Source organism: Mastomys coucha, unplaced genomic scaffold (assembly GCF_008632895.1).
Source record: "Mastomys coucha isolate ucsf_1 unplaced genomic scaffold, UCSF_Mcou_1 pScaffold21, whole genome shotgun sequence".
In the NCBI taxonomy this organism is placed as follows: domain Eukaryota; kingdom Metazoa; phylum Chordata; class Mammalia; order Rodentia; family Muridae; genus Mastomys; species Mastomys coucha.
The window spans coordinates 70522028-70549002 of record NW_022196904.1 but is presented as its reverse complement, the minus strand read 5'-3'; the positions used below and the strand labels follow the sequence as shown (position 1 = coordinate 70549002).

Genomic DNA, 26975 nt, shown 5'->3' with positions numbered 1-26975 from the left:
GGATTCCATGCATAGCCCCTACTGACCTTAAACTCACTCCAGTCCAGGCTGCCTAGCCTCACACTTGCAGTAGTCCTGCCTCAGCCTTGTATGCACCTGCATTATCACCACACCAGGCTTCCTCCAGCTCTCTCATTTTACGGAGGAAATGAGGGGCCTGTGGTTTTCCCACTTTGCAAGTTAATAGTAGAGCCTTTCCTAGCAGATCTGGATATGATTGTTCCAGCTTTACACGTGGCGTGGCACATACTTGTTCAGTAAAGTTGGATGAACAAGTAATGAATTTTCTTGTAAATTTAGGCAGATATTATACTTTAGTGTAATCTCATATTCTCTGCAAAACTGTATAGGGAAACGACCACTCTCTAGTTCTTGTGTCTCCTGCAAGCTATAGCCCAAGTTCCTAAGGTGCCTAATAATAAATTGTACTTAGGTTGTGCCCTTACCAGATCGCAAGCACTGCTCCAGGCGTGTGGCTTTAAAGTTACTTAACGTCGCTGTAGGCTTTCAGTCACTAATGTCAGCAGTCAGGCAGGCTTCTGCTTCATGTGTCCTTCAGATCACAGCAGCTTTTTAAAAACAACTTTCTGTCTTAAAAATTTTTTGTCACAGTAGCAAATTCCATTCTGAGTCTGTCTGTCTTTCTCTCTCACTCTCTGTCTCTCACTCTTTCTTTTTTTTTTTTTTTTCCGAGACAGGGTTTCTCTGTGCAGCCTTGGCTGTCCTGGAACTCACTCTGTAGACCAGGCTGGCCTCGAACTCAGAAATCCGCCTGCCTCTGCCTCCCAAGTGCTGGGATTAAAGGCGTGCGCCACCACTGCCAGGCTGTCTCTCACTCTTTCTCTCTCAAAACATCTTGTCATTTCCTTCTGAAGGGACTATTAAGGACCTCCAGCCTGAGAAATAAAGTATGGGACTAGCCTGGGAACTCTCAGGGCCCAGTAATTAGCCTCTGAATGGGAAGGATTAGAATAACCAAATGTATCTAAGTTACCTGATAATTTTCAAAACCACAGAGTGAGATGGATTCTGTGCTCAATACAGTTAATGTGACTTGCACTTGAAAATGTTTTATAGGAGAATGGGTTTGTTAAAATGGAGATGGGTCCATCAGGGCCTGGGATTATAAGTTATGATAGAATGCTTGCTTAGCATAAATGAGGCCCTGGGTTCAGTCCTCAGCATCAGAAACAAATGAATTCACTAATTCAGTTTTTCCATTATTTTTCAGAGGTTTTACCTTTAAAAAGAAAACATCAGAGGGTGATGTGTCTGTAACTAGTGTATCTGTGGTAAAAACACCTGTGTTAAGTGATAAAGATGTGAATGTGGCTGAGGCCGTTTCATTCACTGAGCCTCCACTCCACAAACCAAAGCAGCAGGCAAAGATTGATGGCTTCTTTAAAAATTCCCCTGAAGGACAGCAAAGCCAGGGGACCTGCTCTGAACAGTCGCTGCCAGACATGGTACAGATTCCTCAGGATGCTTCATGTATTACTCCAAAGACCCCAGCTGGGAAGAAACCCCACTTGGCTGTTTTCAAGAAATTAGAATTTAGTTCTTCAGCAGACTCCCTCAATGATTGGGCTGATTTGGATGACTTTGACATGTCAGCATCAGATGCATTTGTTTCACTGACCAGAAATCCTGCCACAAGAGTAAGCACTGCTCAGAAACCAAAAAAGACTAAGGGAAACTTCTTTAAACCACCACCTCGTAAAGCAAATGCAGTAAAGGCTGACTTGACTCCTCCTTCCCCTGAATGCCTGCAAGTGGATTTAACGAAGGAACAGGAGGAGGAGGCGGACTGCCTGAGCAGGGATGTGATCTGCATTGACAATGACTCTGCTTCTGAGGAGCTCCTGGAGAAAGACACGCAGGAAAATCAGTATTTGAAAGCTCACTTGGGAGCTGAAAGAGGTAGCCATCATCTCATCTTCATTTCGGTGCTTTCTAATCTAAAGCAAGCATTGGGAGCAGTGGTCTTACTTTCTGCTCTGCTGGGCTTAGTTCTGTGATGTTAGACATGAAGAAGTAGGTCCACAGAGGTTGAGATGGGTGTCCAGTGATAGGATTGGAAAGTGAGATAAGCCTTCCCGTGTGTGTAATTTCTTAATGGCTTGCCACCACAAAGTGTACATGCAATACTGATGGTAATTCCTTATCATCCTGTTTACTACAGTCATGTGTCACTTAGTAACAAGGATATGTTCTGAGAAAACTACATCATTAGGCCATGTCAGGTAAACAAGTACACTTGCTTTAACCAGATGGCAGAGCTGACTATACAACTCGGCTATATGGCTTGCCTCCTGCTTGGAGGCTCCAAACCACACATCTGTGAATACTGTAGGTATTTATAGTACAATGAAATATATTTGTGTCCAAATATTTCTAGAAATACAAAAGGCACAATAAATATAAATATTGATTTTTTTTTTCAAGAATTTTATGTACAGAATAGAGTACACGCCATGAATGGAGCTGGTATGACTAGAAGCTTCTCTGAATGAGTGGGAAGTGATGGGAGGCTTAGGATGCTGCTAGCCATTTCAGTATGGTATAAATACTGCACTTAGCCCACAGCAATCTCATAATATAAGGGTACCCTTCCTCAATAGTTACTTTTAGTTCATTGCAATTTTTAAGCTTTAATTCTTTAATTCTTGTAACAACACTTAACTTAAGCCATAAAAAGCATTGGTTGTTGAGTCATGTAAAATGTTTTATTTTATGTTGTACTGGTTAGTTTTATGTCAGCTTACACAAGCTAAAGTTATTTGTGAAAAGGGATTCTCAATTGAGAAAATTCCCCCACCAGACTGGCTTGTGGTGTATTTTGATTGATGACTGATTTAGGAGGGCCCAGCTCACTAAGCAGTGCCATGGACTGATGGTCCTGGGTGCTGTAAGAAAACAAGATGAACAGCTGATAAACAGTGCTTAGTGGTCTCTGCAACAATTCTTGCCTCCAATTCCTTCCCTGAGTTCCTGCTCTGACTTACCTGGAGGGTGGACTACAATGAGAAACCTTTCCTTACTAAGTTGCTTTTGATCATATTGTTTCATCAAAGTAGTAAAAACCCTAAGATGCATGTATATGAGTGTTTTATCTGCATATATGTGCGCGTGCTCACGCGCACACACACACACACACACGCATGCACGCACAAACCCATGTGTGTGCTTTGTGCCTTCAAAGGCCAGAAGTCATCAGATTTTTTGGAATTGGAGTTACAGATAGTTGTAAGCCATTGTGTGGGTGCTGGGAATCCAATCTAGGTCCTCTGCATGAGTAGCAAGAGCTCTTTAAGTGCTAAGCCATCTCTCTAGCCCTTGGTCTTAAATTCTTGATACTCATGCTTCAGTCTCCTCAGTGCAGAAATTAAGGTTATAAGCTATCACACCCAGCTTACCCTTTTCTTTTCCTTTGTCCCATTCCCTTCTTTTCTTCCCTCATTTGTTCCCTTCCCTCCTTTCTTTCCTTTTTTTTTTTTTAAGATTTATCTATTTTTTTATGTATGTGAGTACACTGTAGCTGTAAGATGGTTGTGAGCCTTCATGTGGTTGTTGGGAATTGAGTTTTTAGGACCTCTGCTTGATCTGGTCAGCCCTGCTCACTCAGTCCCTGCTTGCTCTGGCCCAAAGATTTATTTATTAGTATACATAAGTATACTAATACTCATTACGGGTGGTTTGTGAGCCACCACATGGTTGCTGGGAATTGAACTCAAGACCTTTGGAAGAGTAGTCAGTGCTCTTACCCACTGAGCCATCTCGCCAGCCCCTCCTCCTACTTTTCATCTTTCCTTTCTTTATTAATGTTCTTTAAAACTAAGACGTGAATGTGAACATTAGCTTAACACACAGTCAGGATTGTGAGCATCATTGTCTTCTATAATCACGTCTCTTCCCCAGAGTAGGCCTGTGAGAACAAGAGCAGGAAATAATGCGTCTTCTGTGCATTACTTTTGTTTGATTATTTGTTTCATTTATCTTATTTTATGCTCATTGGTGCTTTGCCTGGATGTATATCTGTGTGAGGGCGTCACAAGCCCTGAAATTAGAGTTATAGACAGGTGTGAGCTGCCATATGGGTGCAGGGAATTGAACCCGGATCCTCTGGAAGAGCAACCACTTAACCATTAAGCTATCTCTCCAGTCCGTTGTTTGTTTTCTTTTTCTGTTTGTTTGTTTGTTTGTTTTGAGACAGGGTTTCTCTTTGAAACTCTGGCTATCCTGGAACTCACTCTGTAGATCAGGTTGGCCTTAAACTGAGAGATCTGCTCAGATTTAAAAGTGTGCACCTCTGTTGCTGGCTTTAAAATTTTTTTAAAAGTTGGGTCTTGCTTTGTTCAGAGTGGCCCTGATCTGGACTCAAAGCATGGTAATCCCTCTTCCCTTGTTTTTTAGAAATTGAATTTTAGGCTTTGCGCACTAGACAAACACTGTCATTGAATTAATAGTTTCAGCCTTTTATTTACTGTTTATTTTGTGACAGGATTTTACCAAATTGTCCACATATGTTTTAAGCTTATAGTCTTCCTACCTTAGCCTTCTGGGTAGCTGGGATTATAGGCCACTCTTCTGCCTCAGCCTCCTTAGTTGCTCAGACTATAGATACATACCACATCCAGAGTCTAAAGTTTTTGAACATACAGGTCTACTAAAATCGCTACACAATGAGAGATGGATGGAAAGTGATAATAATAATAACAACAATCAGCAAATAATAAACCAACAAAATTGTTGTTCAGTCTGTTGTGTTGCTATTTCTCAAGAGGATACTAGGCAGATGGTAAAAAGTAAAACCAGAGAGCACCAGGAGAGATGCTTGTACAACTAGGACAGTTCTGTGATAGAGGAGATTGTTGGTCTGTATACTAACAGTGTGTATGGCAGCTGTGTGGCACACCTGTGATCCTGGCATCAAGAGGCGGAGGCAGGAAGATACAGTTAAAAAGTCTGTCTTGCCAGGCGATGGTGGCACACGCCTTTAATCCCAGCACTTGGGAGGCAGAGGCAGGCGGATTTCTGAGTTGGAGGCCAGCCTGGTCTACAGAGTAAGTTCCAGGACAGCCAGGGCTACACAGAGAAACCCTTGAAAAACAAAACAAAACAAAACAAAAACCTGTGTTTATCAACTGTTTTTCTGTAGATGACAGTGAGAAGAAGAGCCATGAAGACGAAGCTGCATTCCATTCAGCTCAGAACGCTCTATACTTTGAACACAATGACAATGATTATGATATAGATTTTGTTCCACCTTCTCCAGAAGAAACTATTTCCACTGCTTCTTCCTCATTGAAATGTTCCAGGTAAAAGTAATCAATAATCAATATTCTCGTTTGTTTCTAAAGTGCCTTAAATAATATAGCTTAGCTAGAGAATATCATTTCTATATAAGTATTCTTTGTGCTTCTGTAGTTTATTTTGTATTCAAATGAAAGCATCCCCCCCCAAAAAATGGTTACTTATTTATTTGGTTGTTTAGAAACTACTCTTAGATGGGTTTGGTGGCTCATGTCTTTAGTTCTAGCACTGGGGAAGCAGTACAAACAGATCTGAGGGCAGCCTGGTCTTCACAGTAAGAATGTGTCTTAAAAAACAAAACAAAACTCTTACTATGTAACTCAAGCTGGCCTTAAATTCAGGATCTTCCTGCCTTAGTCTCCCAAGTGCCAAGATTACTTTTGGGAACTACCACATTTGGGGGAAGGGAGGATTACTATTTATTTTTACTGGTAATATTTTAAAGATCTCCTACTCCAGAGACGTAAGGCAGGAGAATTGACTGATCCAAATCTCAGCACAGTTATATGGGGGAGATTCACTACTATGTTGTTTAGTTAGTAATTTGAGAGAAACATCCCCATAGTGTATCGCCTAGATTAGGAAAAGAAGGAAGGGTTTTATATGCAACTTGTGCAGTTCCTTGTGCTTTGTGGTTTAACATTTTTATTATTAGATTTATTAATTTATGATGTTTTTTGACTGCTTTTATGTATGTGCACCATTATATATGCTTGGTGCCCAAGAATGTCCGAATGAGGTATCAGATCTTCTGGAACTGGATTTAGGAGAGGTTGTACACCATCATGTGGGTGCTGGGAACTGAATCCAGGTCCTCTACAGGAACAGTGTACTTAACCTCTGAGCCATCTCTCCAGCCCTGGTTTGTGCTTTAACAGCTGTATTGCAATATTTGGAGACGTGATGGAAGTTGAAGTGTGATTACTATTTGACACAAACAGTTAATATATGGCTAAGATCCATGTGGTGTTCTTTTCTCTGCTGGTTTCATGTTGACTACAAGCTTTATTCTTTATTAAATATGTTTGCTGCACAAATGACATTGTAGCCACCTGAACTAGAATTTTAAATAAGGGAAGAAATATTTTTAGTTTCAAGATTCTAACATACTGGGCTGGAGAGATGGCTCAGTAGTTAAGAGCACTGACTGCTCTTCTAAAGGTCCTGAGTTCTCAGCAACCACATGGTGGCTCACAACCACCCATAATGAGATCTGATGCCCTTTTCTGGGATGTCTGAAGACAGCTTCAGTATACTTACATATGATAAATAAATAAATCTTTTTTAAAAAAAGATTCTAAAACTATTGTCTTGTCCTTGTTTGGTTTCCGTCTTCCACTCCATTTGCTTGTCATGTTGTAATCGATACATCTGTAATTTCAGATTCTTTCTCTAACATTCTCCATAGTGCTACATTTAAAAATTAATAATTTTGCCAGGCAGTGATGATACACACCTTTAATCCCAATATTTAGGACGCAGAAGCAGGTGGATCTCTGTGAATCTGAGGCCAGTCTGGTCTACAAAGTTCCAGGACAGCCAGTTCTCTACACAAAGAAATCCTGTCTCGACAAACAAACAAGCAAAACAACAATAGAATTATAATTTTGTAACTTTTTGAGTTCTTATACCACAAGTAACTTTACTTAGCTTATTATTTTTCTCATTGTTGTGGCAAACAACTTGAGGGAGTAAGGATGTATTTTGGCTTACAGTTTCAGAGGGTGCTGGCCATGCTGATAGGATCGGTGATGGGGTAGGAGCTTAGGACTGTTACTGTCACAAGTTTGTGGGTCAGGATGTAAAAATGGAAGGTCAAGCTAAACTCTCAAGGCCCATGTCTGGTACCCTCTATCTGCCAGCTAGGCCCTGTGTCCCAAAGATTTCTACAACCTGTCAAAACAGCATCACCAGGTGGCCAAACAAAGTAATCTTTCAGATACAATGCATGATTATTTTTTGCAATTGGAAATGATTATTTACAAGATTGATATTGTATTTTCCATTACAGCCTAATATGACTAATTGTACATATTATGTATTAGTTAGTGTTTGTTACTATGAAGAGACACTATGACCTTGTAAATGAAATGAAACACATTTCATTGCGCTCAGATGCTTAGTCCATTATTGTCATGGCAGGAAGCATAGTGATGCATAGGCAGAGATGGTGCTGGAGAGTAACTGAAAGTTCTACATCCAGATAAGTAGGCAGCAGAGAGGGGACACTGGGCCTGGCTTGAGCATTTAAAACCTTAAAGCCTACCCCCAGTGAAATACTTCCCTCAACAAGGCCACAACTACTCAAACAAGGTCATACCTCCTAATAGTTCCACTCCTCATGAGCCTGTGGGGGCCATTTTCATTCAACCACTACATACTGTAAAATTGAAATAGAAGTTTCTTAAATTCATTATGTAATATATGCTTAAATTTTATACATATTTTATTCATTATTATGGCTCTTATTTGTTGTATTTTATTTATTATTTATTTTTGAGACAGGATCTTTCACCGGTTTGGCTAGGCTTACTGTCCAGCAACCCCTTATGGATCCACCTGTCTCTGTCTCTTGGGTGTGTGAAGTGGGTATAAACTCAGCTTCTTATGTTTGTAATGCAAGGAAGTGAGCAGTCCCGCCAGCCCTGTGTTTGTTTTTTAGAAAAAGATCTCAACTTCAATTCGTTTCGTAGCCAAGAATGACATTTGAACTCCTGATTCTCCTGTCTCCACCTCTTGAGCACTGAGATTATAGCTGTGAGCCACACCTAGCTTAAACAATTTTCCAAACAAACCATGTTTTTAGTTAATATATTTTTGCATAATCTATAAAGTGTGTGTGTGTGTGTGTGTGTGTGTGTGTGTGTGTGTGTGTGTGTGAAAGCCCACTTTCTGGTATATAGATGGCTCCTTCTAGCACACACACACATACATATACTCATGATGCACATTGGCCTAATATGAGAAGTTCAGGTAAAGTAGCGTGGAATCTCAGAAAACAGTGTCATTAATAACAACTTTCCAGGGAAAACAAAGAAGTAATGCTTGGACTCTAAGAACATGTATAATTGGGATACAGAGAGCTTGGGAAAGTGGATTTTCCAGATTGAGAGAACAGAAGCTGTGACACAACACAGAGTCATAAGGAATGTCAGTGGTGTAGTTTGATTGGAGCCTAGTGTAACTGAAGGGATACACTTGGAGAGAAGAGTTGAAAGAGTCTCTTGGGACAGAAGATGGAAAGCTTCAGGGTCATTTAAAAAGAGATACAAAAATGTTTCCCAGCTAGATGTGGTATGAGACTGTAATCTCAGCACTTGGGAGGGGAGGCAGGAGGATCCAGTCTAAGTAAGCCTTGGCCATATAGTGAATTCCAGGCCATCTTGTGCTACTTGATCCAGTCTCAAAAAACAGCAACAATAACAAAAACCTTCCCTTTATCTGTTACATATCTATAGAAAAATAGTGGGAGGCCAAGTTTGCATTTATTTTGTCCAGAGCTTGATTGGGCTTAACTGTTTTTTTCTTGCAGTATACTAAAGGATCTTGATGACTCTGACAAAGAGAAGGACATTCTTAGCACCTCAAAAGATCTTCTGTCAAAACCAGAGGAAATGACCACACATAAGTCTGATGCAGGAACCAATAAAGACTGTGATGGTATAAAAACATTTTGGTTACTTTTGTAAATAAAATATTTGTGTTTGCATACTGTAACTACATAGTATAAAATGGTATGTGTACTGTATCCTTTGTCCTGATAACATAAATCATTCTGATTCATTGGTTAGCAAGTGGTTACTTGAAGAACTCCTGAGCTCAACATCTCACAAGGCTCATTTTATCTTGAAAATAATGCTTCTTGGCTCATTTCACACGTAGAGCCAGAATTTGCCTACCTGTGAATTTAACTTTATTAGGTGAATTAAAAACCCCTAGAAATTTAATGAATTTTGTTTGTGTGTATGTTGTGTGTGTATAGACAGGGTCTTGTTATATAGTCCAGGCGGGCCTTGAACTCATTAGCTTCTTGAGTACTGAAATTAAAGAAAGCTCCTGTAAGTTTTACATACACACAAACACACACATATCTTTTGAGTCTTCTTTACAATCACATTGATTTTTTAGAGTATTCAGCTTCTCTATTGTGTATGTTTTGATCTGGATCTGAATGTCCATTGTAAGTTAATACTTATTTTTGCCTGTTAAATTATTCCTTTTCCTATCTTTAATGCTGGGATTTAACCCAGGGCCTCTGTGCTCTACAACTTATCTGTATAGCTAGCCGTGTCTCAATTCTGATTCTCTTTTTGCTGTTGTTGTTGTTGTTGTTGTTGTTGTTGTTTTTCTCCTTTACAAGTATCTGGTATAAAAAAGCCAAATTTATTGTTTTTATTTATCAGCTCCTGGAAACACAGGAACTCTTTTCTGTTCTCTGAGTATTTCTGTAGGTTGTGAGACTCGTGACATGCTCTTGAGACACTCCTGAAACACATCTGTACTCTCCTGCAGTGGATAGTATTCTCTGCTGTTTGTTCTTCCCCAAGTTTATTCTATTTCATTTTAATCTCTGCTTTTCTTACTGGAAATGTCCCTGAAAATGTTTCTCACTCTTCCAGGAGCCCTATAGTGCAAACTGTTGAATCCTCTTTTCATCCTCTTAAGGTAGTTGCTGTTATCTCTCTCATTGGAGATAAGGAAAAAAGGAAACTAAGGTACAGGAGCATTAAATAATTAAGTAGTTGCAGAATTAAGGCAGTAGCAGAGCTGAGATTTGAACCAGCAGCCTGGAGGTTCTTAAATTTCACCCTGGTAAGCATGATACTAGCCTGTTTCTCCATCTCTAAGTTTCCCAATTACATTGGCTCCAAGGATAAGGATGTGGTCAGAGGCCTTTAGTGTCATGAGAGACTTCCCTCTTAGCTAACATCATATAATTATGAACCTTAAGATATTTCTCTTCCTCTCTATGGAATTACAGAAGACTAGGATATAGGACTCTAGAAACACCAATGTCTGAAGCAGGAAGAGTGAAGGAATGCGGCGTTAGCCTTAAGTGTGGTCCTACAACAGAAGCCTGTCTCCTGCTCCTGAGAGTGTGGCTGCACTTTAACTGAACCTCCATGGACCTTACTGGGTTTTGGGTTTTTTTGAATAGGGGTCTCACACTATAGCTGAAGCAGCTTCCAGCCCATAATCCTGCTTCTGCCACTTAAGAGCTGGGGTCATAGGCATGCAGCACAGCACCTCTCTCAGGTGTTCTTGTAGAAAATAAAGAGAATAATACCTGCCTTGCTGGATAGTTGTTAGATTTCAAGTGTACTGTAGGCTTTCAGTAAGTGGCAGCTCTTATTATATGCCAGTCTAGTAATCCTTCCAACAAGGAGCATTAAGTTGGCTATTGTGTTTTTATAAACTCTCCCTAATTCCATAATTGTTTCCTCTTCTTAGAGCTACAAAGCAGCATTTTGATAACATGTTCTAGAATTTTGCCCTGAGTCCACATGGAGGTTACTAGTTTGTAGCTTTTGGCAACCACCCTTCCCCCCCACCCCTTTGGAAATCAGAACAATGGTTGTCTGTCATGTCTTTCTGCTTAGGCCTTGGTCAAGGGCTGACCTTGTAGTCTGCAGTGAGATGTGGCCCGTCTAGCAGATGACTACTTCCTGGTTCTCCTGCAGACCGTTGTCCTCACAGTTTTTGTATGCCTCCTTCTGAAGGAAGAAAAGACATTAAATATGATCTGTGCTACAGTAGCCATATAGTTTACCTTCATTTTTAACCCCAACAGAAACTAGAACTTTCCCCCGTCTCTGCCTCCCGAGTGCTAGGGTTAAAGGCATGCACATGCCCAGCCCCTGCTGGCTGACTTCGCTCTCATCTTTCTTATCTGAGCACTTTTGTCCTTCCTTACTTCCTTGCCTGCAGAGAATGCTGTCGCCCTGGAGCTCGTGCAAAAGGACTTTTCCCCTTCATATTATAAACCCTTGAAGTTGAGTGGGCACTTTCTTTGCTTATATTGCGTCCAGACCTCATTTGTTTCCTTTCGTTCATCTGAAACATCAACTCCTTTGAAATGACAACTTTTAGTTGTATGGGTTGATAAAGAAAAAGTTGGGGGGCCAATGAGGTAGCACTCTGGCAGAGTACTTGCCTGGCTTTTCAGGGCTCTGGGTTCCAACCTACTTGTTTATTTATTTGTTTGTTTGTTTTTTTATAATTTCTTTATAGTCCAACAGATAAGCATCCAGCATCAGCTTATTCATGTAATGGAGCACATCTGTAAATTAGTTGATACTGTTCCTATTGATGAACTGAAAGCTTTGAATTGTGGGACCGAACTGCTTCAACAGCGAAACATAAGGTATCTTGATTATCCTCCTTCTAGAAGATATCTGATTGCAGTTCCACTAATCCAAGTAACGAAATGGGCATTGTCCAGGCTGTCTGGCCTAGATATAAGGATGGTAGTCACATCACTAAACTTTAAATTTATCTAATTTCAAATCATTCATTTAAGATTCATATTCATATTTTTGAGACTGGGGGAAAGTTCTCTGGTTTCTGTTAGGGTTAGAAATGAATGTAAACTATATGGCTACTGTAGCACTGATCATATTTAATGTGTTTTCTTTCTTTAGGAGGAAGCTCCTAGCTGAAGCAGGTTTTAATGGAAATGAAGTCAGTCTTCTGGGTTCTCTGTGGAGGCACAGGTCTAATTCACTTGATAACACTGTGCAGGTTGATTCCTGCCCTGTGGGGCATCCTAATAAAGAGTTAAATTCTCCATACCTTCTCTCAGACTCCCCTTCCACTGAGCAATGTTTACCAGCCACCACTCCAGGAAGGACAGGATTCTCAGCCACCCCAAAGAATCTCTTTGAAAGGCCGTTATTGAATTCCCATTTACAGAAGTCCTTTGTAAGTAGCAACTGGGCTGAGACACCGAGGATGGAAAAGAGGACCGAAAGCACTTACTTCCCAGGGAGTGTTCTCACAAGCACCGCTGTGAGAGACCAGAGTAACCATGCTGCCTTAGGACACAACGTGGGGAGAGAAGTCCAAGCTTCCGATGATATCGAGAATTTTAACATTGATGACTTTGATGATGATGATGATGATGACTGGGAAAACATCATGCACAATTTTTCAGCCAGCAAATCTTCCACAGCTGCCTACCCACCTATCAAGGAAGGTGGGCCAGTTAAATCTCTGTCAGAAAGGATTTCTTCAGCCAAGGCAAAGTTTCTTCCAGTGGCATCAACCGCTCAAAATAAAAACCTCTCAGAGTCAATTCACAATTGCTCTGGTAAGTCTAAAGTAAGCTGAATGCTTAAATATTATAAGAAAACAAAGCTGTCCAAAATAAGAGTCGTATAACACAGCCCCACATGATTGCCTGAGCACTACATTGTTTCTATGCAAATTTCTACTGATAATATGAATTACAAATCACAATTTCAAAAGCAAGTTGCTCTTTTGTCTCTGTAGCAGCTGTAGGTTTATAAATGTGTAATTATAACCTATTGTAGTAAAGCTCTAAAGTCATCACAGATGCCCTTGTCTTTAAAGTAACATTTTTAGTTCCTAAAACAATAAAGTTCATGGGTGCCAAATTTTTACTGATTTGGAGGTAGACAAAATAGAAAGGTGAATTTATATACTCAAAATATATATATTTTTAGAATTCTTGTTGTTGAGAAGTACTTCACTTATAAGTAGAAAATGTCTCACAGCATTAAAATGTGAGGCAGCATAAGGGTGTGAAATCAGAAATTCAATAAATACTAAGTTAGTCATGGTGGCTCACATCTGTAGTCCCAGCACTTGGGAAGCTGAGGAAGGAGGATGGATTATAGAGTGAGAATTTGTCTCAAAACAAATAAACATTCCTTAACTGTTCAGTAAAGGCTCGGTGTGCCATGTCCTGAATTGGGCTGTGGGAACATTTTTCAGAGAAGCCATGTGGAGCTCATAGTTTAATGGGGAATGAACTAAGCTACTGCAAAGGCCTCAGAGTAAAGCCTAAATTAATCTTAAAGCCTTACATCACCCCATAAAGTTATCTCAAAGTGGTTTTACTGAAACAAGAATACATGTGCAAACTTTTATGAAGTACAACCCTCCCTATTTTTGCCATTGATGACTTAATAGCTCTGAGTTTGTTCTTAGAGTGATGCTGCTGACCTTTAAAATAGCCCCTAATGGATTTATTTTGGTATGTTAGAATGTGTCATACTTGATGCCTGCAATTATATTTGAGACAGTTGAGTGTTGGAGTGAGAGGAGCTGCCAGAGCTGGTGTGTGAGAGCCTCTTGTTCTCTAGAAGCAGCGCTGCCCCAGTAAGAATGCAAGCAGGGAGAGATGTGAGAGACAGTGAGGGAAGTATCTGAGGAGTTGAGGTGACACTGAGGTTTCAGACCTGGGTGACTGTGACACCATTCACAGAAATAGGGAAGTCACAAGGCTGAGTTTGATTTAGAAAGCAGTTGAGAAAGGCTATTTTCAGAACTTAAAATGGTTGGAAAATCATTCAAGTAGACATGTCTTTAGGGTGTGTGTAGAGCTGGCTTGTCATTTAAGAGCACTGGCTGTTCTGAGGACAGGGGTTAAGTTTCCACACTCCTATAGCAGCTCACACAGTTGTCTGCAACTCCAGTTCTAGGGGATCTAACACCATCTTTTGGCTTCCTCAGGCACCAGACATATATGCGGCACACAGATGTACATGCAAACAAAACACTAAAATAAAGAAATCAAAAAATGTTTATAAAAGAAAGCAGGGTCTTACAGGCAGTTGGATGTGTGAAGAATGGGAACTTAGGAGGATGTCAGACAGCTAGTCATTCTCTGTACACAGATGATGCTTAAAATCACAGTACTAGAAAAATTCCAAATAAAATGTGTTAAGAAATCAGTCCAGCTAGGCGGTGGTGGCGCACACCTTTGATCCCAGCACCTGGGAGGCAGAGGCAGGTGGATTTCTGAGTTGAAGGCCAGCCTGGTCTACAGAGTGAGTTCCAGGACAGCCAGAGCTATACAGAGAAACCCTGTCTTGAAAAAAACAAAACAAACAAACAAACAACCAAAATATTTGAAAGACTACCAAAGTTAAGAGCAGAAGTGGAGGTAAGAAAGGGAATTAAGAACTGGTAGAGTGTCTGGGGCACCGCTCACTGTGTGCTGTACACTGCTGTGTCCTGGTGATAGAGCGCTACAGCCCAGCATGGACAGACCCTAGGTTTGCTCTGCAGCACAACAGAAATAAAACAAGCAGAAAGGATATGGTTATCTTGAAGACCAAAGGAGCAGAGGAAGGCAGGATGCGCAGAGTGTATTGTAGGTGCACTTTGTACAAAACAGTCACCAAAGACTTGAGCAGGCCCCCAGGAATGTCTGAGACTAATTGGGAAGGAAGCCATGGAAACAGTTTAAAGTGTGCTGTAGGGAACGTGTGCCATTGGTTCTTCAGGGGAAAGGTAAGGCTAACCTGTGTTACTGTATTAATGTACTGATGGTTTTTAAACATTGATTTTTTTTTTTTTTTTGTAGATAAGTTGGCACAAAATTTATCATCAAAAAATCCAAAACATGAACATTTTCAAAGTCTTAATTTTCCTCATACAAAAGAAATGATGAAGATTTTCCATAAGAAATTTGGCTTGCATAATTTTAGAACTAATCAGCTAGAGGCGATCAATGCTGCGCTGCTTGGTGAAGACTGCTTTATCCTAATGCCCACTGGTGTGTATTTTTAGATAAGACTTGGCAAGAGTCCATTGGCAGATGTTAAGTGAAAGCTTTTTAATAGAAATAAAAAGAACACCTCACATTATTCTTACTGTGTAGGGACCCTTTAGACCCCAAAACCAGTAAGAAAGTCTGTCTGTTATCTCAACCTCGGCTCTAGTTGGTAGCATGGTAAACTTCATAGTTGCTTAAGGTTGTTAACTCAGAGCTCATCGGGTTGACTTGATGTAGAACTTGGAAAGTTTTTTTTTTTTTTCCTAATCTAAGTAAGGCTAGAAGGGAACAGAATGGATGGGAGAGACCAAGACCATTTCTGTCTGGTGCTTTGATAGTGCTGCCTGGTGGTTCTAATTATCCCCTCAGAGTGAAGGCCTGGAGTTCCAGTGTAGCTCTGCCCCTTTCAAGAAGGGTGTGCCCATGGACAAACCACTTTACTCTTTGTGGGTATGTTCAGGACAGTAAGGAGTAGAGTGCCCACTTCACAGATGAGGATCAAACGAAAAGGATGCAGCATGGTTTGTTCTTAGCCTAGGCTTCGAAGAGACGGGGAGCTGTACATTGTTATAAAAGCCTGTAAACTGCTCAGTGATTTCAAATCAAACACATAGGGTTGTTAGCTAAAGCCTTTATAGTTCAGCGCTTGGGAAGCAGAGGTAGTCGGATCTGTGAGTTCAAGGCCAGCCTGGTTTACAGAGTGAGTTCCAGGACAGCCAGGGCTACACAGAGAAACCTTGTCTCAAAAAAAAAAAAAAACAAAAACAAAAGAATGCTAGCTAAGCAGTTAGGCTAGGAAGCAGGTTCAGTTCTTCCATATAGATCTTCTGTGTGTTGCCTTTCTTGTTATAGGCTTTAGCAAGTCCCAATTGTTGCTGCTGTTATTACCACATACTATTGACTAGAGGTCTGAATTTATTCAAACTGGTTTAAATTTTTAAAGAATTATTATCACATAATTCTGTATGTGCTGGGGTGTGGGGGAGCTGCGTGCACACCAGGGCATATATATGAAGGTCTTGTCAGACTTGTGCAGCAGTCTTTATCCAGGCCTTCACACTGGTTTTAAATAATGGACAGAGATAGCTTGTCCACATTTCAGACTTTATTAACTTAGTGGCACTGGGCCTGTATTTCAACCATGGTTTGGTCCCTAAAAGCTCTGACCTTGGGAAGGACTTTGGCAGTCATTTAGTCAGAGGCTTTCAGTGGCTCTTCCCAGCTTCTGCAGTTACTTTTAGCACCTTTCCACTCTGATTTCAACCTCTTGACAGATATAATAAAAATATTCCAAATAAAGTTTCTCTTGGACAATTCTTTAAACCCTTGACTTCATGGATTTTACAGAGAACAAGTCCTAGGCAGGTTAAATGTCGTGTCTGAGTTCATGCAGCTGGTAGAGCAGGTCTATGTTCTCAGCATCCCACAATTTCTTTGACATGTCTGCATACATGCCAAAATGAAATTCATTTATTATGTGGAAAAGAAAGAATGTAGTATGTATTTTTAAAATAAATTGAAGTTTTAAAAACTACCTAGCCCAGCTTTTGCCATTAGTAGATTGGTGAAATTGCAAATTAACTAGAATACAATCTATTAATAAATTAAATAAATGTAGTTATTTTAAAATACGTTCTTGGGAGCTAGAGGCATAGCTCAGTAGTAGAGCACTTGCCCACTGTACACCGAGCCCTGGGTTTGAGCCCTAGCAAGGGGCAGGGCAAGCAGGGCGATGGAAATGAGTACATATGTAGCTTTACCCTTTTATTTCAAAAGACTGATTTTTATGATGATGATGATGATGATGATGATGGTGGTGGTGGTGGTGTTAGTCACAGACTTAGGATTTTAGAGACCCCTTATATTGCCAGAAGCAAAAAGTTTACTCTAGTTAGATTTCTCTGGTAGACTTTTTAAACAGTTCTGTAGAGAATTCATTTAATTCATTGTGGCAGATAGCTAGCCCCACGAGTAATACTATTTAATGTCCTGCTAATTATTTTAAATATTATATTGGTTTTCTTTGTAACTTTTACTCTCACACTCAAGTTGGAAACTGACATATTTTTCATTATTTGTCTCTTAGGAGGTGGTAAAAGTTTGTGCTACCAGCTCCCTGCCTGTGTTTCTCCTGGGGTCACTATTGTCATTTCTCCCTTGAGATCACTAATAGTGGATCAAGTCCAAAAGCTGACTTCCTTTGATGTAAGTTATTACATAAAACTATTAATAAAAATGCACCTTATTAACTTGTTTAAATTGTAAAAATAATTCACAAATTGTTCTGGTATATAACTTCATGGCAGAGTGTTTGCCTAACATACTGCAAAAAAATAAATAAGATTAAATAAATAAAGCATATAGTTAAATTAAGCTGTAGAGTTAAGCACATGTGTTAAAACATTTTGATTCAAATAACCATCTGTAATTCAATCTGACTTTATTCTTCTATAAGAATGTATTTTAGTAAGAACTCTTAGCCTACACTTTGCTGATGTAGGTTTTTGGGTTTCTTTTTTGGCTAGTGCTCATCAGCTCTCTTTCCTAGTGTGTGCTTGCACACCTGTTTCTTTTCCTTGTTGCTGAGTTGAAGGAGTTATGACTGCTGCACTCTATTAAGGTCTTCACATTGCAAAAGCATTGATTACAGGGTTACGAATCATACCTTCTCAAGGTGACAACTGGTTTGATTTTTCTTCCAAAGAATGTCCCGGCTGTTCAGCAGTCACCATCAAGGCAATGAGCCCTGTAAATGTAGCCAGACCTGCCATAGTGGTGCAGACCTTTAAACCCCAGCACTGTAAGGGGCAAAAAGAGGTTCCTCTGTGTCTATTAGAAGCAAGCCTGGCATACAAGCAAGTTTGGGGCCAGCCAAGGTTATATAGTGAGCCCTGTTATACACAGACAACATGGTCTTTTTTACAGATGTAAGAGATGAAACAGTATAGAATATGGAAGAACAGTAGAGAGGCTTTTGCAGTTTTTCTTGACACAGAAGCATCTTGCCATGGCACAGGCTAGCTTCAGATTTGCTAGGATGGCAAGGCTGACCTTGAACTCATAAACCTCCTTTCTCATCCTCCTGCATGATGGCATTTCTCATGTATGCCATCTTACCTAGGCGGGAAAGCTATTTTGAATTTCGTTTAATAAGAATTTTTAAAAATATGTGTACTAGCTAGATGTGACACATACCTATAATTACCAGTACTTGGGAAGCTGAGGGTACAGGAGAGCCACAAGTTTGAGACTCAAAGTGAAACTCTTGACTCAGAAAACATAACTTAGAGGGCTGGAGAGATGGCTCATTGGTTAAGAGCACTGCCTACTCTTCCACAGGTCTTGAGTTCAAATCCCAGCAACCATATGGTGGCTCACAACCATCCATAAAGAGATTTGACGCCTTCTTCAAGTGTGTCTGAACACAGCTACAGTAAATAAATCTTTAAAAAAATGTTAAAAAAAAAAAAAAAGAAAGCAAAACTTAAAAATGATGCATTGATTGTTATGGTGAGATTTGTTTTTGTTTTTGTTTTTGTTTTTTTCAAGACAGGGTTTCTCTTTAGGACAGATAGCCCTTGCTGTCCTGGAACTCACTCTGTAGACCAGGCTAGCCTCGAACTCAGAAATCCGCCTGCCTCTGCCTCCCAGGTGCTGGGATTAAAGGCGTGTGCCACCACCGCCCAGCGGAGATATTTGTTTCTTTGGCAAGTGTGATATATGACTTATAAAATATAAAACCTAAACCCAATCATGTCTGATTAATGTATAAATAAAATGAAATTTAAGTTATTACTTTTAACTTAGATTCCAGCTACATATCTGACAGGAGATAAGACTGACTCAGAAGCTGCAAATATTTACCTCCAATTATCAAAAAAAGACCCAATCATCAAGCTTTTGTATGTTACTCCAGAGAAGGTTCGTATTTATTTCACTCTTTTCAGTCTAATATTACAACACACTAAAATATATATGTTTTAAGAACTTGGTGATAATTTTTAATATACATTAATGAATTCTTGTATAACCTTCACTCCAGACCACAAATGGTAAAGTCTTCTCTGCCTCCTGCATTGTTTGTTCTTTCTCCAGTTTGTTCTGAAACACTTAATTGACAGTGAGTTGCATGCCATTTTAACCCTGCTTTACCTCACTGTGCATTTCCTGACCATATAGCACTCCCTTTGTTACCACTGTATAATTTACCCGTTAGGAAATGTACAGTGACACATACTGTTACTTAAGCCATTAACCTTTCAGTAGTGACCTTTGTAAAAAAGGAAAAAAAGAAAATACCTATCTCATCTCCTTCTATCTAAACAGTTTCATTGTTTTGACATTTTTGAAGCATAAGGGCCAGTTTTGAGGACTGTGCCTCAATTTGAATTTGCCTTGTTTCCTGCTGATAAAATTCATATTCCTCACTTTGGCAGGGATGCTGCATATGTGCTCTGTGCTATCAAAAGACAGCAGTGACTCATCCCATTACCAGTGGTGTTCACTGACCAATCACTTGATCAAAATAGTATTGTGGGGCTGTTCCTTCGCTGTGCTTAACTTTCCCTTCCCCTTCCAACTTTGTAATGAGTAGTTACTCTGTTGTAGGAGGGCTGAGATTGTAGAAACACCATGTTAGACACCAGTCTCCCACAAGTTTTAGTATCATTGATGATTTTTCTCTCAATCAATTATTACTATAATGAATGCCAGGTTTTAAGTTTACTAATACAGCCCGTCCTAGCATTATGAAAGCTTTGCCTGATGCTGCATATTTATCAGTGTGAACTTGTGGGTTCTTTATTAATTTAATAAATTACAATCAATTTTCACTATGTATTTTGATGTTCTAATTGCCTAGATTTGACCAGTGAGGAAGCTTCATCAACCTGACTTCTGTGTCTTATGTCCCTGTCAAGATATGCTTGTTATTGGCATGTAACTTTCTGTATGTGTAATACATAGAGTTCTCCCCCAATAGTATGCATGTACCAAACACACATCTGAACTCCCATTATCAGGCCGGCAGGGTGACTCATGGGTAAGGGTACTTGCCGTATAACCTAAGGACGTGACTTTGATCCTAGTAGGAGAGAACTAACCACCTCAAATTTGAATTCCACACCTGTACATCATTGTGTGCACAGACCCACCCCACACATGCACGCACACAAAATGAATACATGTAAAAGAAGTTAAGTCCTGTAACCAGAGTAAACAGATATGTTGAGGCAGAAAAACGTTTTAGAGCTACTAACCTGATAAGTAAAACTGTTGGGTGTGGATGAGCATACAGAAGTGTCTCATTTGCCATTTGCTTCTGCTCTCTTCATAGACTGAGAAAAGAATCACTCATGTGTGACTAGTTCTAACAGGGAGTAACTGGACGTAACAGGGAGTAGTGACAGTAGTTATTCAAGTGATGTGTTTACATCTCTCATGTATCTCTATTCTAGGTCTGTTCGAGTAACAGGCTGATTTCTACTCTGGAGAATCTGTATGAGCGGAAGCTCTTGGCACGTTTCGTCATTGATGAAGCGCATTGTGTGAGTCAGGTAAGTTTCTCTTGGGATATCGGTATGTTTTTACCACTAGTAGTGCTCAGAGCCACAGCACTGAAGAACAACCTACAGTGGCCGACTCATCCATCTGCTGCCTCACTGGAGAATCAAATGCATCTTTTATATTGACTGGAGAGATACAAATAACCTGAAAGCAATATTTTTTCCAATTAGTGGGGTCATGATTTTCGTCAAGATTACAAAAGGATGAATATGCTTCGACAGAAGTTCCCTTCTGTTCCAGTGATGGCGCTCACGGCCACAGCAAACCCCAGGGTGCAGAAGGACATCCTCACTCAGCTGAAGATCCTCAGACCTCAGGTGTAAGTTGTGGAAGGTTGTGGTTTCCATGTTCTGATTCTGTACATTAGCGTCCCCTGTAGGCTTTATCAAGCCAAGTACCAGATTGTACCAAAGGACAGCTAAATCAGAATACTTGAAATTGGAAGAATTTTTTTTTAAGCCTCAAGTGATTCCAAGTGCACTAAAATTTGGGAACAAAATCTGAGTTTTTTTTCTTTCCTTAACAAAAGTACAACTCTAGGGCGGCTTAGATGACAGCACACATAAAGGCACCTGCAGCCAGGCCTGCCCGCCTGAGGTCAGCCCCTGGTATCTTTGATAGAGGTAGAGAACTGACACTTTTGCCCATTGCCTTTCGACTTCCACCAGGCAAGCCCTCATGAACAAACAAGTAAATAGAAACACAAGGGAGATCATCCCACCCTCTGCTTTTTTTTTTTTTTTTAAGATTTTTTTTTTAAAGATTTTATTTATTTATTATATGTATACAATGTAGCTGTCTTCAGACTCTCCAGAAGAGGAAGTCAGATCTCTCCTTACAGATGGTTGTGAGCCACCATGTGGTTGCTGGGATTTGAACTCAGGACCTTTGGAAGAGCAGTCGGTGCTCTTAACCACTGAGCCATCTCTCCAGCCCCCACCCTCTGCTTTACAAGTGGGATAAATCAAATTTGGTACTGGGCGACCCCGATGTCATCCTTTTAACAGATTACTTTGCCTTCCACACTCCACATACCTTCATGGAATGAGCAGGTGACCCTGCTTTGTCATCTTAAAGTCTCTGGTACATGTGAGATTTGAGAGCAGTCCAGAATCCTCTTAGTGCAGCAGCACTTTCACTTGGATTTCATCTCAGCAGCGTGTGTCTTGCTACCTCCAAATCCATAACTAATCAGTACAAAAAGCCACTAAAAATATTCTCCTGTATACATTTAGGTGGTCTGGGCTGTTGTACCTCCACCTGAGTTTGTCAATGCTTTCTCTGTTAAGTTAATTTGGTCAGCAAATTTGCACACTAAGGTTTTTCTGAGGTTCAGGAAGACTGCCTGAAGGAGTAAAGGCTGAACAGAATATTGAGGTGAATTTTTATATATTTAATGACTTATTTTTATTTTACGTGTATGAGTGTTTATCTTCATGGGTATCTGGATAACACACGTGTCCCTAGGACTCACAGAAGCCTGAAGACATCAGATCCCTGGTGATCTGACTTTTATATACCACTAATGACCATACTTGAATGCAAGAATTACTGAGTTCTCAGAATTTTTTTTGTGTATAATCACAAAATATGGAATGGAATTTAATGCCACTTGTAGTGAGGAATATTTATGTAAATTTGGATTAAGAGAATACATTGTGCTTTCATATTATGTGCTCTAACACTATATTTAGGATTGTTATACTTTAGGTTCTAATAAATACTGAATGCTAAAAATTTGTTTCTAGAAATGCTATACTTCCTATAAAATGTTGTATTTCTATTCTATCTGTGCCCCTCATGGTTTTTATTGAGATGGGGTACAGTCTTAGAGTTTTATTATGAAGCCCCAGATGGCTTGAATTTACAATGTAGATCAGGCTGTCCTTGAATTCTTGGCAGTCTTCCTGCCTCTTCCCAAATGCTGTGATTACAGAAGTGCACCACCATGCTGGATTGTGTATATTCTTTCTCTCTCTGTGTGTGTGTGTGTGTGTGTGTTCATGTAAGTGCTTGTGTTTGTACCTGCATGCCCCTGAAAGCCAGAAGTCAACCTATCAACCTCAGGCATCCTTCCTTAGGAGACATCCACCTTGGTTTTTGGAGGCAGGATTTCATTGTTGTGGATGGAGTTCACCATGTTGACTAAACTGACTGGCCAGAAAGATCCAGGCATCCACTTGTTTCTGCCTTCCCAGTGTTGGGATTACACATGGTAAGCAAATGCTGTACCATTGAGCTATCTGTCAGTTATATTAATTGGCAAAAGCCCACAGTTAAAATTGTGTAAATTCCCTTACATATGAATGATTTTTGAAAATATAGGATTTATGTTTCATGTTTGAGTGTACAGTGCACATATTTATCTTGAGACAGACACCTTGAATATCTTTCCTGGAACTGTGGGAAAGTAGTGTGTCTGAGAAAGCAAAATTATACATATCCAGATGCTAGCACATAGCATCTTGTGCATATCTGAAACTCATAAGAATGAATAAGTGAAACAGATGGAAGGACCTGGTAAATGTGTATAAAATGTAAGTCTGCTGATTCCTTAATATATTTGCTATTTCTTTCTGCTTTAGAAAATTATAAATCCCTTAGTAGAAGTAGATTTTAAGAAGCGCTTTCTGGTGGTTTCCTGATCTTTTTCTGCCAGTAGTCCCTTATGTGAATTAATTTGCCAGCTGCTGCTGTGTCATGGCGTTAGTGGTGTCAGGTGTTCCTAGGTTTAGAGTGGTGGCTCCATGCTCCTCTCCTGTAGCTCTATGAAAATATTCCTCCTCTTAAGCTGGCAAAGGTAAAGTCTATTTAGGAAGTATAAGAGTGGCTAATAACACAAGATTTCATGCCACTCTCTTAGGACCCTAGCAGGTGAGCTAGGTGAGAGCAACGAGTCAAGCATACAGATTTAACCACTGTACAGCTCCAAAAGAGCTAACACACACCTCCCCACAGTGTGCCAGCTGCTGCTCCTGGCCCTTTATATGACATTTTATGTATTCAGCCTCACAAAAGTCTTGCATGATACATAATCCTCCATTTCCTCATTCTCTAGATAAAGAAACTTAGTCACAGCCAAATTATGTGAGTCACAGCACACATGATGGCAAATGCCTGAGATCCCAGCACTTTGTTTTAAAAGATTTATTTATTTATTTATTTATTATGTGCATGAATACACTGTAGCTGTACAGATGGCTGTGAGCCATCATGTGGCTGCTGGGAATTGAACTCAGGTCGGCCCCACTCGCTCCAGCCCTACTCACTCCTGTATAATATACTGTAGCTGTCTTCAGACGCACCAGAAGAGGGCGTCAAATCTCATTACAGGTGGTTGTGAGCCACCATGTGGTTGCTGGGATCCGAACTCAAGACCCCAGTGCTCTTACCCACTGAGCCATCTCGCCAGCCCTGTCTAGCCTGGAGCTCACTCTGTAGACTGGGTTGTCCTCTAACTCAGAAAGATCCACCTGCTTCTGCTTCCTGGGTACTGAGATGAAGGCATGTGCCTCCACACCAACATTCCAGCACTTGGGATGGAAAGCAAAGGCAGGAGGAAAGCTAGAAAGCAGTCTGTAGTGTACTAGTGTATGAGGTGATGGTGTGGGGCTGCAGAGATGGCTCACTGGTTAAGGGCACTGGCTGCTCCTCCAGAGGATCCAGGTTTGGTTCCCAGTACTCACATGGTAGCTAGCAAGCATCTGTAACTCTAGTTTTAAGGGTTCTAATGCCCTCTGGCTTTAGAGGACATTATATGCATATGGTGCACAGCTATGTATGTAGATAAAACACTCATACACATAAAATCTAAAAATAAAATTTAAAAGACTGACAAGATGGCTCAGTGGGTAAAGGCACTTGCCATCAACCCTGGCAATCTGGTTTCAATACCCAAGACACTCATGGTGGAGTGAACCAGCTCCCTCAAGCTGTCCTCAGCACCGTAGCACACCATTCACATGCTTATGTACAATATCCAATAAGTACATAAGGATAATTTAAATTTATTTTTTAAATGTAAAAAAAGTAGTCACAGAGAATTTAAGTAACTTGCAAAGTTCATAACCCTAGCAAATAGAGGAGTGAGGGTTTCGAACCTAGCAATCTGGGTGCAGAACCTTAAATACTGCTCTAAAGTGGAAAACAGAAGTCACAACTAAAGATAATTGCAGACTAGGATGGCCAGAAAGTCAGCATTCTAACAGAGTACAGCAGCTAACAGCATGGAGAGGTCAGATGATTTTAAAAGGACACAGGGCTTATAGATAGGAGGAGCTGCTTGGTAGACAATTTTTGTGTCTGGACTGAGATTTGCCTTTCATACCATAAAACTCACCTATTGAAATTGCAGGATTCAGTGCAGTGTTTAGTTTTTCATGGAGTTATACAATCATCACCACTGTCTTTTTAGGACATTTTGTCTCCCTTAAGAGCCCTGTTCTCCTTAACAGCTAATTTCTTTTCCCCTCTGCCCTAGGTAACCATTCATTGACTTTCTGCCTTCACAGACTTTTGCTATTCTGGACATTTCACATACAGGTTAATTATCCCCAATGCTTGGGACCAGAAGTGTTTTAGATTTAGATTTAGAGGTTCTTCTAGATTTTGGAATATTTGCATAAACATAATGAGGTATTTTAGGGATGTGACTTAAGACTAATTAAACATGAAATTCATTTGTTTCATATATACTTCATACACACAGTTGGAAGGTATTTTTAATTTTTTTGTTTCATTTATTTAAAATTTTTCACTTTTAGGGGCTGGAGGGATAGCTCAGCAGTAAAGACCACTGACTGCTCTCTCAGAGGCCCTGAGTTCAATTCCCAGCAACCACATGGTGACTCACAACCATCTGTAATGGGATCTGTGTTCTCTGCTGTGTCTGAAGACAGTGACAGTGTGCTCATATACATACAATAAATCTTTTTAAAAATATGTCACTCTGTGTGTGTGTGTGTGTGTGTGTGTGTGTGTGTGTGTGTGTGTGTGTGTTTTCGAGCATGAAATGTGCTGCGTGTGCAAGTCAGAGGGCAACTTATAGAAAATGGTTTTCTCCTTGTACCTTGTGGTGCCTGGCATTGACTGAGCTCAAGTTGTCGGGCTTCGTGGCAAACACCAGTGGCTATAGATGCATCTTAGTAGCTTTCACCTACTTGCTTTGAGACTGTTACTGTACAGCCCAGGTTGGCCTAGAGCTCACTAGGTAGCCTAGCCTTTTTCTCAGATTTCTTGGCATGCAGAAACTAGGAGTTCAGGCATCCCACCATCCCACCCAGCTCAGGAAGATAATTTTATTTTATTTTTATCTTCTTTTTCTTGTTTTATTTTGGTTTTGAGCTGGGTCTCGTACATGTCAGACTAGCCTCACATTCTGTGTAGCAGATGATGACCTTGAACTTCTGATCGTGACTTTATCCCTCCAGTTCTGAGATTATAGACATGTCATCATATCCATGTGGTGTGGAGCAAGCACTATACCAGCCGAGCTCCAGCTCCTTCCCAGGAAGCTAAATTTAAACAGTGTTTTAGAATGTCTGTGCTCTCACTCCAACATGTCTGTCAGACAAGGTCAGGTGTGGATTTTCTAGTCATGTGAATAATATGTTTTTCTCTCATGTCCCAAATCTTTAGATTTATCACTCCAGTACCCAGGAGCAACACCAAACATGTGTGGTCTTTTATAAACAGCAACATTTAAAAAAAAATTTAGATTTATTTATTTATTTTATGTGTGTAAGTGTTATGTCTATGTGTATATATCTGTGTAGGTGTATGCCTAGTAGCTGTGGAAATCAGAAGGTCAGAAGTGGGCATCAGATCCCCAGGTACTGGAGTTACAGATGATCATAAGCCACCATATAAGTGCTGGGAACAGAAATTGGGACCTCTACAAGAACTTTTAACTGCTGAGCCACCTCTCAAGCCCCCTGAAATGTCATTTTAAAACTATTGTGTAGCCCCTTAATGTTTATTCAGTGAAACATAAATACTATCACCATTTTATGCTCACTACATGAAATTCATAAACTACATTGTAAAAGTATAATTTGGAGCTGGAGAGATGGCTCAGTGGTTAAAAGTGCTCTCTCCTTTTCTAAAGAACCCGAGTTTAGTTCCTAATACCCACTTTGGGAAGCTTACAACTGCATCTACCCAGCTCTCAGTCTCATGGTACCTTCTGGTCTTAGTGTGCAAACACACACATAAATAAATAAATAAATTTTCTGGCACTGAAAAAAAAATGGAGGGAGAAGAAAAGTGTTTTAAGTCTTGAAAAATTTATATACAGAAAATTTTTATTATTTTTTTTGTTAGTTTTTTTTTCCTTTTTCTTTTTTTTTTTTTT

At 40.1% G+C, this 26975-nt stretch overlaps 1 protein-coding gene across 8 annotated transcripts in view; it reads left to right on the top strand.

The window, feature by feature from the left end:
* Positions 1-26975, top strand: part of Blm (BLM RecQ like helicase) — an 87723-nt gene that overhangs the window by 29473 nt on the left and 31275 nt on the right. For all 8 annotated transcript variants that reach the window (XM_031387134.1, XM_031387135.1, XM_031387136.1 and 5 more), the window contains 10 exons: positions 1232-1920; positions 5159-5318; positions 8846-8973; positions 11545-11677; positions 11955-12622; positions 14867-15058; positions 17145-17263; positions 18866-18979; positions 20515-20613; positions 20794-20942. In XM_031387134.1, coding sequence (XP_031242994.1) covers positions 1232-1920; positions 5159-5318; positions 8846-8973; positions 11545-11677; positions 11955-12622; positions 14867-15058; positions 17145-17263; positions 18866-18979; positions 20515-20613; positions 20794-20942 — 2451 coding nt within the window. The remainder of the gene's footprint in view (positions 1-1231; positions 1921-5158; positions 5319-8845; positions 8974-11544; positions 11678-11954; positions 12623-14866; positions 15059-17144; positions 17264-18865; positions 18980-20514; positions 20614-20793; positions 20943-26975) is intronic.